General features: G+C 41.3%; 1 protein-coding gene across 2 annotated transcripts in view; it reads left to right on the top strand.

Annotated features, from left to right (window-relative positions):
- The window catches only part of cdk14 (cyclin dependent kinase 14), a 145,803-nt gene that overhangs the window by 3,279 nt on the left and 125,987 nt on the right, over positions 1–16,537 (top strand). For both annotated transcript variants that reach the window (XM_064344736.1, XM_064344748.1), the window contains exon 2: positions 800–831. In XM_064344736.1, coding sequence (XP_064200806.1) covers positions 800–831 — 32 coding nt within the window. The remainder of the gene's footprint in view (positions 1–799; positions 832–16,537) is intronic.

Below are 16,537 nucleotides of genomic sequence, written 5' to 3'. Positions count from 1 at the left end.
TTTTCTGACCACAGGATTCTTTATCGTCCTGTGGCTGAGCTGCGCAGTTAGTGCATCAAAAGAGTTCACTTCATGTCCAACCGCCACTGGCAGACTGCAGGTCTGATTGCCCAGAACAGTTACTGGTGCACAATGAGATGAGGGAGATCCTGCCAACGAAAACCCTCACTGTAATGGCCATATTAAAGCCAGTTTAGGACTATGACTTAGCCTACAGACAGCAATGGCATGGCCAGTGTCCCATATTAGACTGTGGGGCATGTCCACACACAGGAAACCAGTGGCCCGATGTTTGTCATAAATCTGATTTTTATTAAATATTGAGATTATGAAATTGAAAAGTGAAAGCTGTTTGGAAGCCTTGGTTATGCTACATATGAGGAAGCAGAATGTTTATTTTTCTTGAGCAAAGGAATTTTGGTATCATATTATGTTATGCTATAAATTTTGATAATTAGATAAGTAGTATGTTTTTTCTGAAGCTTGGGTAGAATCGCGTACCATTAAGAAACGGGGCCCTGTGATAGATTGGTGACCTGTCCAGGGTGTGTTCCTGCCTCTCACCCAATGTGTGCTGGGACACGCTCCAGCACCCCTCAGTACCCCGACCAGGATAAGTGGATATAGATAATGGATGGATAGATGGATAAAGAAATAGGCAGACACACATTGTCCATCACTATACTGTTTTTGTCATTTCTGATTGAATAATTATCTTTAAAATGAACGACTCACCTTTGTTTTGAGCTTTGTTATTAAAAGACTTACCATTATACTAACCATTCCTCTTCCTTTTTAGCTTTCAAGAAAGAGGACAGTGGCTTTGATGAGGTGAGTAGAAAAAAAGTTGTAATATGCAAAATAAAGTAATGGGAGAAATGTCATGGTTGCAGTGTTCACTGCTGTATTATGCTGAAGAAGATATTGTATAAAGATACTATGCATGATATCCTTGTGTTATGGGTTGATCACTTGAGAGAGGACCTAACTGAGAAAGCCTCAGTTGAAGCATGTCTATGACAATGATAGGGTTGATTCAACCAGCAGTGTCAGGATGGTGTGAGGGTGGGGTTAGGGTTCGACATAGGGAGATCTTCAGTAAAAGTGTGTGAATGAATGTGAAAATTATAAACCCACAACAAAGACATACTGTGTGCTGAAATTATATGATTTTGTGCCTGACGGACTGCTGAGTCCAGGCTATGTCTTACTGGCTAAGTATTGGAATGACAGCTATGTGCAGATGAAGGTCATGTGTCCTACTGTATATGAGTCATGGTGTTCTGTGTGCCACAGTTCCTGTATGTTCCTGTGTTGTATTAGCATTTTCCAGTATCTTATTTATATAATGTAAGGAAGGAAGGCAAATGATGTTTTTCATTTTAGACTTCTGTCCACAAGCCTCCTCAGTTTGAGTGTCCTCATTCTCCTCATTTAACGTCTGTGTCATCTTAAGCTTGTCATTTCTGCAGTGAATTGTTCTGATTTTTAAATTATTTTTGGTTATTTTTGTTTTTCTTTGAAGTGATCGACAGGATGATTTCACCGATAGACAGAATTCTTTGCTTTGTTTGAGAAGGGCCAGTGCTGCTTCCATTGCTCTCCCATGCAGGGATCCAGTTCAGACTCAGGAAGGGCCGTGAATCCGTGTGCTGTGCTGCCGTCCTGGGCCCAGCGTGTCGCTCATCGCTGCATAGTCTAATGCGATGCTGGCGCACGTCTCTCTTTGTCACAGTGAAGCCTGTCAAACATGATTCCCTGTGCAGTTGGCTCAGGACATCACCGACAGTGATGAAAGCTTTGGCGAACGCAGCAGTGTGTTCTGAGTGACAATACAATCGCTTTCATCAACATTCCATGGCAGTTTGGCCAGGTAGTTTGTGATGAGGTAGTTCAAGGAGAATTTCTTGAGGTTTTCAGTGATGTTATGTTTGAAATGCAAAATGTGGCACTTACTTTGTTTTTGGTATATCAAGTATAGCTGGTATGTGAGCAGAACTAGAGAGAGGAATTTGACAGGTACTTTTGCCCTTACAAAGAATATGTAGGTAGAAATTGATTGAACAAAATCCAGTTAACGTTAAAAAAAAATCAGTCTTTCTATTGTAATTTAAATGCCGTACTGTTGCTAAATTTCTTATACCAAGTTGCTGAATGCTTGTCAAAACATCACTAGTATGCTGCTGTAGTCTTAGACATAGCCTGTGTTCAGTGCCACTTTAAGATTTTTTCCTGCAAAGTGTTTTTCCGTTCTGTTTTTTTTTTAGCACCATAGCACCAGCTATGTTCTCACACAAAAGGTGCTAAACTGAGGAGGGAAAGTGTGGAGATTGTGTGACATGGTGTCAGAATCTCAACAAATCCACCTCCAGTTTTCTTCAGTGCTGGATAGAGGGAGACCAGACTGAAGAAGACCACCTCACTGGCCTGGGCCGCTCCACTGCGTTTCTGCCCCGAGGGATGTGCAGAAAGAACGACGCTAACGCTTGTCCCACTGGGGGGGGTTTGCACCCCAGTTCATTAGATTTTACATCCTAACTGTCCCTAGTTAGCTGGGTCTGTGCGAGTCCTCTGATCTTTACGTAACTGGTCTCAGAAGAAAGTACCTTGTTACTTCCCATCTCACTCCAAAGCAGTACAGCCCGCCCCCTCCCCCCCCCCATCAATCAGTTCTCCAGGTTCCGTGTCTGTTCTCGTCTTGCATGATGGCGAAGTCACTGAGGCGAGCGGCTGGTCTAACCGGCCTCTCTGAGCGTGCTCGGCCCCTGGCACACTGCTGGCTCCTAGTGCTGATGCGATGCTTCTTCATTGCAGTGTGCTGTCTCCTGCTGACTGTGTAGAGGCTATGCTGTAAGCGCAGGCAACCTTTTCTCGCCTTTTACCTTACTTCCTGTTCGATGATGGCACCTGGGATGCAGTCCGCTTCGGTGTACTTGTAGCCGCAGTGGCAAACTGCCGCCTCGTTGGTGACTGAATTTAATGCGACTGGGGCGGTCATTTGATAAGATGAAATCCAAGGAATGTATTCAGTTAGCAATCCTGAGAATTTTGAAAAATGGCCTTGTAAGGAATATCGGTCCCATTTGTGCTTGCACTATTTGTTTTAACACTTATCCTGGGGGTTAAGTGTTTATTGTGATTTCAATAAACTTCAACACAGGGATTCCTTTAATCCATTTTTTGTTATTAGTATTAGTAGTTGTGTTGATTGGCACTGATGTGTAAAATAATAATGTTGACTTTGTGGTATGAGAACGACTGTCTCCTTTTAGTAGGTTGTATTGTGCCATTTTGGGATTTCTTTCCTTGACGCATTTTCTTCTGGATCAAATGTACGTCCTGTTCCGATATGTCCCTTTGGGTCGGGGTAAATCGCTGGAAAGAAGTGAACTGGCCTGTTTAAGGAGCTCCGTGGCATGGGAAATTGTTCGGCCCATTAGCTATAAATGGTGTTAGCCGCCAGGGAAAGCATTTGAAGAATTTGAAAAGGAAAGCACAGTTTCCTGTCGGGCACTGCAAGATCCCTTTAAGAAAGAGGCGCATGTTGTAATGACTTCACAATCTTACAGGGGCTGGGGAGGATTACTGTAGTATGAAGTCTTTGAGACGCTGCTATCAGAAGGGAGAGATATCAGTGGCTAGGCACATAGGTTGCATTGGCCAGTACATATGGCAGCAGACTGAAATAAGAGGGGGTTGAGGCACAGTGAGTAAAGACGTGTCTGTAGCACATAGTGACTGTGCTGTGTGCAGTATAAAGAGGTAATGATCTACACTGGTGTGCAGTGGTATCGGTAGGTAGAGACAGAGATCAGCTGTGAGAAATGGCCGTACTGACGCGAGGCTGAAATCCGTGTGCTAACTTAATGGGATGCTTCACATTGTCATTTTGTTTCTCTCAGGTGACTCCTCACGAAAGTATGTGAGTGTGTGGATTCATCAGGTTTATCAGGGCACACTCATGGAGTTTGGCTACTCTCCAGCTAGAGAGCGTGCAATAGAATAGAGTGTCCCTTTCACCCAGTGATTCACATCTAACAGGAAATCTCAATACTTGTGTTGGCCCCACTTATTTCTGATAGAGCCTATTAAGTATTTTATGGCTGTTCTGATGCTGCATAAGCCCTGAAAACAATGAAGGGTGTAACAGACACTAAAGCTGATAGTTTTTTAGTCTGACGTCTTTGGCTTGCTGCTTCCTTCTTGCTGTGCTTATAACGCAGAGAGTGGCAGCTTTGGTCCGACGCTACGCGGTTCCTGGATCAGTAAAGCCAACGCAGCCGCTGTAGTTTTCTGATAGAATAGCATCCCCCCAGCCTTGTGTCTCAGGGGCCTGTCCACAGTGACCCCGTTCCCCTGGAGGGGTCCTCTGGCCTCCCTACCCATTAACGGAAACTAGACCAGCTGGCCCACCTAATTGGATTGTAAATAACTATCTGAGTTTGAATGATTCAGTGGTTAAAGAATGCCTGGGTCTTTAACTTGGCTGTTAATAAACAGGAAGTATGGGGGGTTGGATCCCGCCGTGAGAATGGGATAATTGTGATGGACTGGCCTCGTGTCCCTTCCCTGCTCAGAGCCTTGTCTTTCAGTGACTGAAGCAGTGACGCTCCACAATGCAGGAGCAGAGGGGGAGATGTGCAGTCATGTGGTGAAGAGGAGCAGGGAACCAAGGGTGGGGGGGTTTGATGGATTTAGGGTATGTTTAAGGGAGGGTAGGCTAAAGGAAGATTTACCTTACATAAGAAAGTCTGTTGCGCAAAGCATATATATCTGCATTTTACTACATCTGCTTCTTATTTGGAGCAGGAATTGGGAATGCACAACTATAGGTTATCTATTCAGTGAAATTTTTTTTAATCATAAAATTTTGAGGTACACTCTCTATCAGTAACCATTTTGTATTTCACTGGGCAGGCCTGTGTTTAAGTATTTACATATTTATTCCAGGTTCAGTTTGCTTTATAATGTTAACTGAAGGTCATGCTGTGGCATCCCGTCAGATGGAGCATTGCATGCTTCATACAGAGAGAATGACATTCTATTATCATCTGCGTCACATTAAACAATTCTTCCCCTACAATGTGCACATGCCCAAATGGTTTTTCCATCTCTGTCCATCCTAATGTGCTGTCTTCCAGCAATATTCACATATTTAAATTAATTTGTTTATTCAGAGTAGTTTTATTTTAAAAGGCATCCACTTCTTTAGTAAGCCATATTCGAGTTAGTTCATTTAGACCTCTTTGTACAACTATGTCTATTTGCTACCAGGCTCACAAATTGAAGTGATTCCAGTGAAGTGTGTGGATATTTTAAAGCACCATATACTGTTTCAGTGATGTAGAGCATGCATTCCTTTGATAACCCAGCAAGATGGCTATCAGCTAGTCATGATAGCAGGAGACAGTGTCTCACCATATATGACCAGCAAGAATCACTGTCAAATGTTCCCTTTGGTTCTCTGAATTGAAATTTGTACATGTAAAGTCGCTTTAAGGTGGTAAGAAAAAACAACAGATAAATGATCAAGACTCACACTCGTACACAAACACACATACATACAGAGCCTGATACAGAGCCTGATGTGGTTTTGGGTGTTTGTTTGATGGCTTTGTGTAATTAATACCAAGCTACAGTAATTCTGTAGAGATTTTGCAGCAGCTGGCATCACTAACAGCCATATTTATTGCTGTGTCTGATTTGCTTTCCTGTTTTCATTTTAAATGCTAATGTCAGTCATGCTGGGTAAAAAGACTTCTATCTTGGGTAGAGTGTGACTGCCCCTAAACCCCACAGAATGCTCATCACACAGCTGTTTTTCATTTCAGTTAAGCACAGCCATTGAAACAGGGATGTGAGGGGAGGTCCCTCAGAGACAAAGTGACATCAGTGTTATATTTGTTTACATTTGGGGTGAAGGTGCTTTGTCCAATTAAAACACAGTGGCACAAAAACTAATTTTCCGCTCACTCAATATACATTCTGCATTATTTTCTTCCAGAGTGATTTTACCCAAGCTTGTAGTTCTTACTATAATTGCATGTCTTCCCTTGTCACATGAGAACTTCATTATCGGCTCTCTGCTGAATTAACGGCTGGCTCATTTTAGAATTTCATGAGTTCGGTGTCAAGCTCTGGGAGTAATGCAATAAAAGTCGTTTTTTTGTGTTATCAAAGAATCACACCTTATTCATGGAACAGTCACGCTGTAGTGTTAACTATGTGGGAAAACCTTATGCTTCAAATGTAATGTGTTTCCATTTTTAGGTATAATGAGAAACTGAAACAAAAATTAAACGTCGAGCGTGTTTTTAACAGGAATGCACTGAGAGGCTTTGAAGTGCCGAGTGAATCCTCTTTGGGTCTCTGTAAACTCGTAACTGTGGGTGTGTGAGCGGACAGTGAGAGAGAATGTGGGTCAGGGGAAATGGTAGGAATGGTGAGACTTGTGTAGCACCGAGATGTTGTCTGCGAGGCCATTAGGGGTCAGAACCCAGCTGTGGGGTGGCGTGCGTGAGGATAACTCTATCCCATCTGGTGTGTGGCCTGACGTGTGGGGCAGTGCTGGACCGCGGCTCATTTTAGCTCCAGTTAACTGAATGGAACACCCCGTGCCACCCTTAGAATGATGGTCAGTATTTGACGTCATAGTTACCATTTAACATCTAATTGTAGCTCTGTGTGTTAAGGAAATAAGTATTTAAAATGAACCCCCTTAGGGAAGAATGCTTAGTTGGATTTTCCACCCAAGCTCCAGGTGAGTGGCCTGGGGTGCGTTCCAACCACTTATTTCTTGTCTCCTTGCTTTCTTTCCTTGCCTCCTTTCTTAGTATGGAACACTAAATGGGTCAAAAGATATCTGAAATTGACATCTGGAATCCAGTCTGCAATCCAATTTCCAATTGCTTAATTTATTCATCCCTTGTCTTCGAGGTCCTTGACTGACCCGTAAATCGATCGAGGTGCGTCATCTTTGAGGACATTCCAACTCGTTAAATGCTCGTTTAAGAAGCTAGGAGCTAGGTGTCTCCCAAAGAATTCTTGAGCAAGGAAAACACGAGTACATCCTTTGCGGAAGTATGTTTTTGAAACGTGTGACATATAATGATCAACCTCCCCATCTGCCAAATCTGTAATGGCTTCAGACTGATGCTTGAAAGAGCAAGAACATTCCAATTGCCTGATCCACATTTCCTTGATTCCTCCATCCCTGTGTCCATTCCGTGCTTCCATTCCTTGCATCCTCCGATGGGTGGAGCTAGGAGCAAGGAAAGGAAGTGAGGAGATGGAATAAGCACATGGAATGAGCCGATTTTGACAATGTGTGATTCCAGATGTCAATTTCATGTATTTTTGACCCATTTGGCCTTCCATACTGGGAAAGGAGACAAGGAAAGGAGGAAAAGAAAACAGTTAGAATGCACCTCTGCAAAAAGCTGGTAACACATCTTTAGCATGTCCAGCCAAACACTTTCCCTAGGTTTCTCTATGTACTTAGCACCAGCTCTACTGTAAAATAGACATAATACATGGGGCGATAGGGGGAGAGAGAGCTCACAAATGTGTGCGTCTGTGCATGGATTAATTGTCGCATCCACATGCCCTTGAGAAGAAAATGTGTTTCAGGGAACACTGAACACAAAGCATGCCAGTTTGTTCATTCATTGCAGGAATGTGAGTGTGACTGAAAGGGAAAAAGCAGGGGATGACAGGACACTGTATCTACCCAGGGTGTCCAGAATGGCTCGGTCAACAGCTGGAGTCCTAGGCTGCTGCACCAATAAAGACAGCATTTTCTGGACCAGATACATTTTTTGTTGGAGAGAATGAACTTCCTCTGTATGTATTTATAGCTGTGACTGGAACATGCCAACCTAGAAACAAAGTGTCACTCGCTCACTCGTTTAGCGCACGGTGAGTGAGTTCTGCAGGTTTATCTTATGACCACTAGAGGGCAAATGGCCAGAAGAGTTGTCACAGTCAGTTTGTTCTGCAGTCAGTTTTGACTTCAATTCCTAGATCATATCTGTTTGGAAGTCATTATAGTCCAGTACAGGGCTTATTTGACCCCTATGAGCAATGTAGCTTACAATTGTATTTCATGTGCTTATTTATTTGAGGATTGAAATTAATCTCAAGTTTTCTGTTAAACAACTAGGAAATTAACTGAAGGAAGCAGCAAAGTGTTTTGTTGGACAAACAAAGAACACACCCAGAAAATGGCTCTTGTAGGGCTTATTTCTAAATGCTTGTTAGGCCTACATCAAAAAAAAGCATCCCTGGGCATTGTCTGAAAGAGTAATCCTGAGTTGCTCGTGAGGTGCATGCAGACAGGCCCAGCTGCTGTTTGTGTCTTCCCCAGCATGTCACAGGAAATGAGCTGGGCTCTCAATGAGATGGCTGTTCTTGTGTGGTAGATTGTTCGCAAGAATGCACAACACTATGACTTGGGGTAGACTTTGGGGCAGGAAATGAAACGTCTCTCAGCTGTTAGCTAATACATTCATTGTTTAGAATAACGTTAGCAAACAATTGCGTTACTGTCACTCAGTCCTACAGGCAGACCCGCTGAATATCTCTGCCTTGCAGACTTGAATTGGGGACATAGCCCAAGCCATTTCCATTATGTATGTTTTTCATGGTAGCATTTTTAATTGTTTGCGCCTGAAAAATATTCTGTTGATATGACATTGCAGTCCTGAAAATGACCATAAGTGTGGGAGTGTAGATACGGTCATTTGCGTGCGCAATAATCGGTCGCGGGGCAAAATATCTGCGAGTCATGAGGCATCAGCATTAAGTCCGATGTCAAGTGTTTGCTTTGTGGTGCAGTTAATTTCAGCGAATACATTTTATGTGAAGGAAGCTTTGTTCTGGAACCCTCCGTTTGACATGCATTACAGAAGATTAAAAAAGCACTATGCTGGCAGTCATGCTGTCACCCTTGGTGTTTGGACTTCAGTGATAGGATGCTCCCCAGGATAGATAACAGAAGAAGGAGACAGAAGTTTCATTGATTTGGCTCCAGGGCCTGCGAGCCGAGGTTATGCTTTCAGTTTGAACATAGCCATAAGATTATTGCATGTGAGCGCAGGATTCTGTTGACAAGATCAGGGAGAATGCTCTAGGTTCAAATAAATAAGATTAAACTGCTTTTTTCTGAAAAGGCATTAAAGCATTTTCTTTGATGCTCTTTATTTAGTAGAGCATGCATGATTTTGATGCAGCGGACAGCCCGTATGCCTGTTGTTTATTTGAAAATGTGCAACTGTTGTTCAGGGATTCCATAGAACAGAACAGAACTGTAGCACAAATATACAATCCACTGCTGCAGCGCTGTCTGGAGGACAGAAGAACAGGTGTTACTATAGATTATCTAGGGTCGATGTTCACATACTTTCCGTTTTCTTAAAGACAGGAGACCTTGGTTAGTAACAACAGTTTTCGATTTGATGTTAGCTTATAACAATGTGCTGATTATGTTATGTTTTGGCTTTAATGGAAATTAAACAGCATTTTCAATGTTAAGAATACAGAGTCTGGTTGATTTATAGTAATATATGTGGTAGTAATTCTCCAAACAGTAACAGGACAGTACCTCTGTGCAAGTGAATCAAGAAATTTGTTGTTGGACAAAAATAAGGACATTCAAAATGGAAAAAAGTTATTTGTAGCTGAATATATTACAGTAAATGTGTACTTTCCCCTTATAGTCTGAAAGTGGCCTGTCACCTGATTTACTGAATAAATACTATAGAGTACCAAAGATAATATAGCCTAATGATAAAATTCTAATGATAAGGTGGAACCATTTTTATTTGCATATATTGATCACACCTGAAATTATTGTTTTTAGAAATTTTAGCCATTCTGGTTTCATGAAGTATCAGTCCTAAGCTGATTAGTTTTATCTGAAGTACAGTGCACAGTGTAGTGATGAGGTTGGCCACTGAAGTTTCTACATTACAAGGAGTTGAAAGTAATTTTTTCAGTTCTCCCTCTGGTGGATGAGTTAAAAAGAATTGGCATTTACTGTATGATTGATTTGTTTCGTTTGAGGAAGAAGAAAAGTCATTTGGAGCACATATGAGGGTAAGGCTATCACTGGTTCCTCCTAGTGATGCATTTTCATTGGTTTAAAATGATCTCCATGATTGTGTGTGTGTCAGTGGTATGGTGATTATATATGGTGAGATGTATGGTGTGCCACAGTCTGTCGGGTTGCTGCCTCCCCCTTGTGGGGGGTTTTATCCCTGCCATGGCACTTTCCCTGCTGTGGTCGCTTCTCTATACGTTACGCTCTCTGCTTTCTACCTGCGTGAAGTTCTGGTTTGCCAGTGTTGTGATACCCTATCAACTCTGATCCATACCACCAGGCATTACGGTTTTCATATATAGAGCCCCCTGCGAATCTGGAAAATGTGTGAGTACTGCGCTGTACTGACGATAAAACTTTTGCATAGAGGGGATTTGTTCACATTACCAAAACAGGGACATGGTCCATATTACCACACAGTGTCATAATGCAGTTAACATGTGATTTAATATGAATATTTATGCAATAATGCCATAAACACATGTACTATATAAAATAAGGTAAAAGAGTGTGAGGGTTAATTGGGGTACAGTGAACACAGAGAAGTGAACTTGGTAATAGGAAGTGAAGATGAAGATTAAAGAAGTGAAGATTCCAGAGAATGTCAAGTGTCACTTTTTCTGCTTTCACTAGAGCCTTGAACAGATATCCCTAGCATTAATGTAATGAACTTAAGCACATCAGTCCATCCAAGGTTAAGATCCAGTCAGTCCATCTGATCGTATAACTCTCTACCAGTCTGCACTGGGGCCGGGGTGTCCTCAACCAGAGGCTGCTTTGATGTGCTGACTCTCTCGCTCCGTGGTTTCCCTGCCCATGGATATCCTCTAAAATGATTTATGTGCTTTATTTGAGAGCCGTAAAACCCTCCCTTTTTGAATCTGTTGTCTGATTACTGCACCCCAGCAGCGGTGCTGGAAAATGCCCTTGAAAAGGCCGCTTTAATCAGCACAATGCACTGCCCTGCCGTTGCAGAGGGACTCCGGCAATCTCCTTCCTGTCTCCTCCTCCTTCCCAGAGCCTTGGGACCTTTTTGTGACTCACTATTCAGGGATCTCCCCTTTAACCCCAGGCAGATTTGCGGCACAATCAGAATGGCAGAGATGCCAGGGATGACGTCATCGCCCGCCACCCACTCCCCAATACGAGCGGTTTCAGTGGTTTCGCCAGGGTGATTGTCCCCATAGCTAATGATTAAATTTGCATGGAAAGCTACTTAAAGATGTTCTCCCTGCGGTTTTGGTTGCACAAAATGTACAAATTGTTTGGCTTCAGTCAGCAATTAACGGACACTAAAAAGATGTACGTATGTTAAACTAAAGATTCCCAAAGTGTCCTTTCTAATTGTTACCAATTATTTTATTACCAGCATATTTTTATGTGGAAATTTAGTGAGTGTTAATTGGGACATAGGGACCAAATGTTTTGTGGGTGGTTCTTTCAGTGAAGTACTACCAAGACCATCAGAAAACACAGACCAACTGAAGATGGGGACGGACTGGGCTTGTCTTTGTGGGGATAGTCCATTTTCATACGGGTGCCTCCTCTGCTCTTTATGAAAATAAATAATGGATTGATCTGCACTGCGCTATTTCAGGACTGCAGTTGCCATTGCTGTTCAAGGAGGGGTAATATACCGGTTAGACATTCAACTTTGTTGGCCTTTGTGACTGCAAACACCCAGCTGGGGCCTGGAGGAATAATAAAGATTCCGTCCAAAGCATTGGAGCGGAGAACAGCCGACACAGTATATCGTCCGAAGCTGTAAAGATTTACAGCGTCTCAGTAGCTAATATGGCATTTTCAATTAGCAATTTTTCAATATGTAATTATCGTATAAGGCTTTTCAAGTCCGGGCAAAGCTAACAAATGTTTATTTAAACCGATGTTTAGTGTTTCGCTGTTGATGAAGGCAGTATTTCCCCCTCTCGCTTATGTGGGAAATTGGCTGGAAACGCTGTGTTCCCAGGCTCGGAACCAAAGGCATCTACCTGAATTTTAATGAGCTATTGTTTCATTCTTATAGCCGTATCCTCAAATAGCAATTTAAGAAGACAATTTAACAAGATACTGTGACTTACTCTTGCTCTTTAAAGGCATATTTTGTAGCTTCAGACATTTTCCCGAAGGCTTTTTGAAAAAGATGCTTCAGATGGCCGCTGTGAATAGCTTGCTTGAAAATGTCAATAGGGCATTGTGTGCGCTTCCCATTCATAGTCTCATTTATGCGAACGTGTCGTAGAAGCAGTGAGGAAATCCTGACAAGCAGCTGCATTGCCTATATCCTTTTTGTGTTTTTAATGGTGCTCGGAATGAAGTTATTGTTTACCACAGAATTTGAAGGAGTCAGGGTAATATATTGGTGTATTCCCTTGAACCAGTCTTCACTTAATGTGCCAAAATATTTTGTAATTTCTTTGTATAAAAAAAGCACATCCCACGGTAGGGTTTATGTAATCTATAATTCTGATAAGAAAAAGATGAACGTCTTCGTAAAGATGAAAATAGGCTAATACTTACTCATGCAAATTTAAAATATAGATTTTCTTATTAATGTTAACTTGAATGTGGTGGGAGTTATCTTCGGAAGAACCTTTTGGTTTCTTGAGAGTTCACTGCCCACACTGTATATGTAGGTCAGGTAATATGGGATCATTGCTAACCCAACTGCGTAATGCAGTCTGAATTATCATTCCGGCTTTGCTGCTGGTGGAGTTGGCATGACAACTGGAAATACATTAGTTACAGCAGTAGTAATCCTTATTTCAGGGGGAGGCCTTGGATATCCTGTTTTAGACCATCACTTGCAAGGATCTCATAATCCCTGCTTTAATTAACCCTGATAATGATCCTTCAGTTTTTATAATGGATTACATTTTGTTTTGACATTAAAACACATGCATTGGTACACAGAAACCTCTGTATGTACTATTAAATGTGTGATGATGACGATTACCCTGTGTGATATCAGATTAATGAGGGTGGTAGGTTTAGAAAAAAGGACATCTGTTTTGTTGCACTGTAGGTTTGAACAGATGGGCGGTAACTACTGCTGTTAACTACAGTGCTAATCTAAGATCATGTAAGTGACATATAGCAGGAAAATATATAAAAAATAAAATAAACGTTTTAAAATTATTTTTATATTTTCTGGGTAAGCCTTAGAAAATGAGAGTGGGTGTGTGTGCTTGTGAAAAAAAAAGAGTTCACAATCAGCTTCAATAAGCTTACTTTATGTCTATGCATGCAAAACTGGTACTGGAGCATACTTACATCCTCTTCTTAATGAGGGAGTTATTGTGATATCACACGTTTTACAGGCGAGAGGGTCAATTTTCATCTTGCAACCTTGCTCTTGCGGTTAACTATTAAACACATATTTATTTGGAGAGAGGTTAAACTGTGTCAGGTAAATATTTTCTTCAATTAAGTGCAAGAGCCCTATCTCTGGCGTGAGGGCGGCCCTGGGCTGAAGGTCAGCGCAGAAAGCTCTCTGTCCAGGCGAGTCCTGCTGGGCTTTTTTTGTCGGGAATGTGCTGGGAGAGGAGGCTGCGTGACCTTCCTGCACAAACACAGCGGAGCGAGAAGGGGCATTTGTAAGGTTCAGAAAGCCACACTTTCAGATTTTCACGGCTTCTGCAAATAAAGATGGGCCATCTTGCCATTCAGACGACCTTTTCACAAAACCACTGTGGACCTAGAAAGGTCCCCCCTCATGTTTGTGGAGATCATGAAATTCTGAGTGTGGGAGTGTTTGATGTGTACACTAGTTTCATTGGGCTTAGACTCAAGTCAGGCCTGTAAAATGCTTAACTCCTACAGTGGTTTTAAGAGCATTTTTTACTTATCTGGACAGCTGTATGTATCAGATATAGGTAAAAGAGTGAAATGACTTTTAAAATCCTATAACATGATAAGCAGCAGTGTGAACATCATTGCTGAGATGTGGCTAACGCAAACAATTCATTGTTGAAGCTTCTCGCCGAAGACAAATAGCAACAAAGGCCCTCTTTCAGTCAGGGTATCTCGGTGAGGCTGTGATCTCTCCTTATCTCCTGCACGATAAGACACATTACACTTTGCCATTTTGCTGCTGTCATTGGAGAAATCCAGGTGGATTTTATCATTCATGAGTTTACGATTACGACTCCCGCTCCCTGGAGTTTGTGTTGACATCAAGGCGGCTTTCCTGCCTGCAGCTCGTCAGAGCACGAATGAACGCTGCTCTGTCTCCCAGTCTCCTTCTCGTAATTCTCTAACCTCTCGCAGTGCATGGGTTGATAAGCGTACAAAAAATTCTTGTTTATAGCTTTTTTCTGTCTCCTATTTTGTCCCTAAAGTCCTAAACATCACCCCATTTTAGACCTGTAGAACATCCACCTGTAAACATGTTAACTTCTATTCCACTGTTTATAGGTGTAGATTTTAGTTTCTGTGACTAAAACGAGAATAGAGAATCTTATGGCCTGTTTATTTCGTTTTTAAAAAGCCCTTTGTGTCGCAAGGTTGTTGAACAAGGCTCTTGGGCTCTTTTCATTGCTACCTAATATAACGACAGCATAATCATTTTTGACTTCTTTTGAAGGTCAAACATATTTTTGCCTATGGCAAATCAATTTGAATACCTTGGAGAGATTACTCATAGGTTCCTTTTTAATATTTCTATTTAATTGCATATAGCCTAAAATTTTCTTTTTCAGATGAAAAATTCAGTTCTGTGCCTGCTGGGTAACACTGGACCAGTGGGTAGGCATGGCTGCTGTGGCCAAGATGTGCCAAAATGTATTTTCTAAATAGTAATTTTATAGTTTATTATTTGACATTATGGACAAAGTTGGCCTACATTTCTAACAATCATTGATTCTCTGAAACTCTTCTCTGATTTAGCTTCTTTTTTAAATTAAATGCACTCATCAGGAAGCTGTCACAACTCTTCCAATAATTTAAAATATATTAAAATAGGCACATAAAAAATAACTTGAACCCATCGGCTCATTAGCCTGTTGATACTCACAGTATTGTACCAAATTATCAGTGCTTCAACTGTCATTTGTTGACTCTTATGGTTTCTGTTGCACTCCTTAGCTAATACATCATTCATTCTTGCTGCTCTGTAAGGTAAGCTAACATGCTCTATGCATGAAGCATAGGCCTTTGACCCCACAGGAAATACAACCCTATCCACCTGAGCAGTTTCTGATCTCATCATTCCTGCTGGAATGTAACTGCCACCTACTGGTCAGTGACTTCAAAGTCAGGTTCAGTCACTGGAAAGCTTGCTATCAGATTGGCTCTGCCTCCTCCTGAGACTCCTTTTCGCATGAAATACAATGGAAGAGCTGCATCACTGAGTACTCTGTAGTGAACATGGCCTGTTTCTGAACTCTTGACTTGAATGTCAGATACAGTGTGAGGAAGGATGGCATTGCATTATAATGGTTAGGAAACGGGTCTCGTACATCAAAGACTCCCTGCTGGAATGTTGCCATTGAGCCCTTGAACAAGGTATTTAAATTAATTGCTGCAATACAGTGTACAGTATAGTTTTATAAATTGATTTCATGTACAATAAAAAAAAAATTGTTTCTAAGATGCTCTGGATGAGAGTGCCTACTAAATGCTCAGCTCATATTATTTTTATTTTATTTTTTATTCTAAAATAAATATTTAGTAAACTTTCTGAAAATGATTTTAAGAAGTGAAATATGCATTTGTATTTGTCTTGACCAGTGCTTTCCTCATCGTTTGTTTACTTGTTCTCAGGTCTGTACAGGCTATCACTAAACAATGTCATTACTCAATTCTCGATTCAATAAAAAATCTATATTTGCTGGCGTTCAAGTTACATTACATTACATTCATTTGGCAGACGCTTTTATCCAAAGCGACGTACAAAAGTGCATTTTCATGATCGTAGACAACTGCTGAACACGGGTTCAGTAAGGTACAATTACTTATTTTGTACAGCTATTTCTAGCCGAGAACAATGAACACTATCCTGGTCTAACATCTGCAAAGCCAACTAGGCAGAAGAATAAGAGTCTCAATTCCGAAATGCTATTTACCTGTTCAATCAGTTCTCCCTTCCATAAATAAATATATAGTCTTCTTACAAGCATAAGGCTGTATTCCCTGTTATTCCATTCCTAAAAAATGATATATTTGTGTAATGCTGTTCAATTTTGCTTTCCACAAGGGTCTGTTTGCTATACATGGGTTCCCCTGAGCATGCCAAAAATCTGACTTTGATATTTATGTTCCATTTTCAAGTCATCAACAGGGATTTTTGCTATTCCAGTATTTCTCAAGGTGATTCCTCAGCAGTATACTTTGTTCTCTAAATATGCATAGAACTTGATGTTAACACTGATACTGCAGTTATGATAGGTGAAAATAAAATAAAAAACAGGTGCAGTGGTTTAGTCATTCGTACCATGC

Source organism: Anguilla rostrata, chromosome 1, assembly GCF_018555375.3.
Source record: "Anguilla rostrata isolate EN2019 chromosome 1, ASM1855537v3, whole genome shotgun sequence".
Lineage (NCBI taxonomy): Eukaryota > Metazoa > Chordata > Actinopteri > Anguilliformes > Anguillidae > Anguilla > Anguilla rostrata.
Note: the sequence above shows the minus strand (reverse complement) of the source record. Positions and strands in the feature narration are given on the sequence as shown.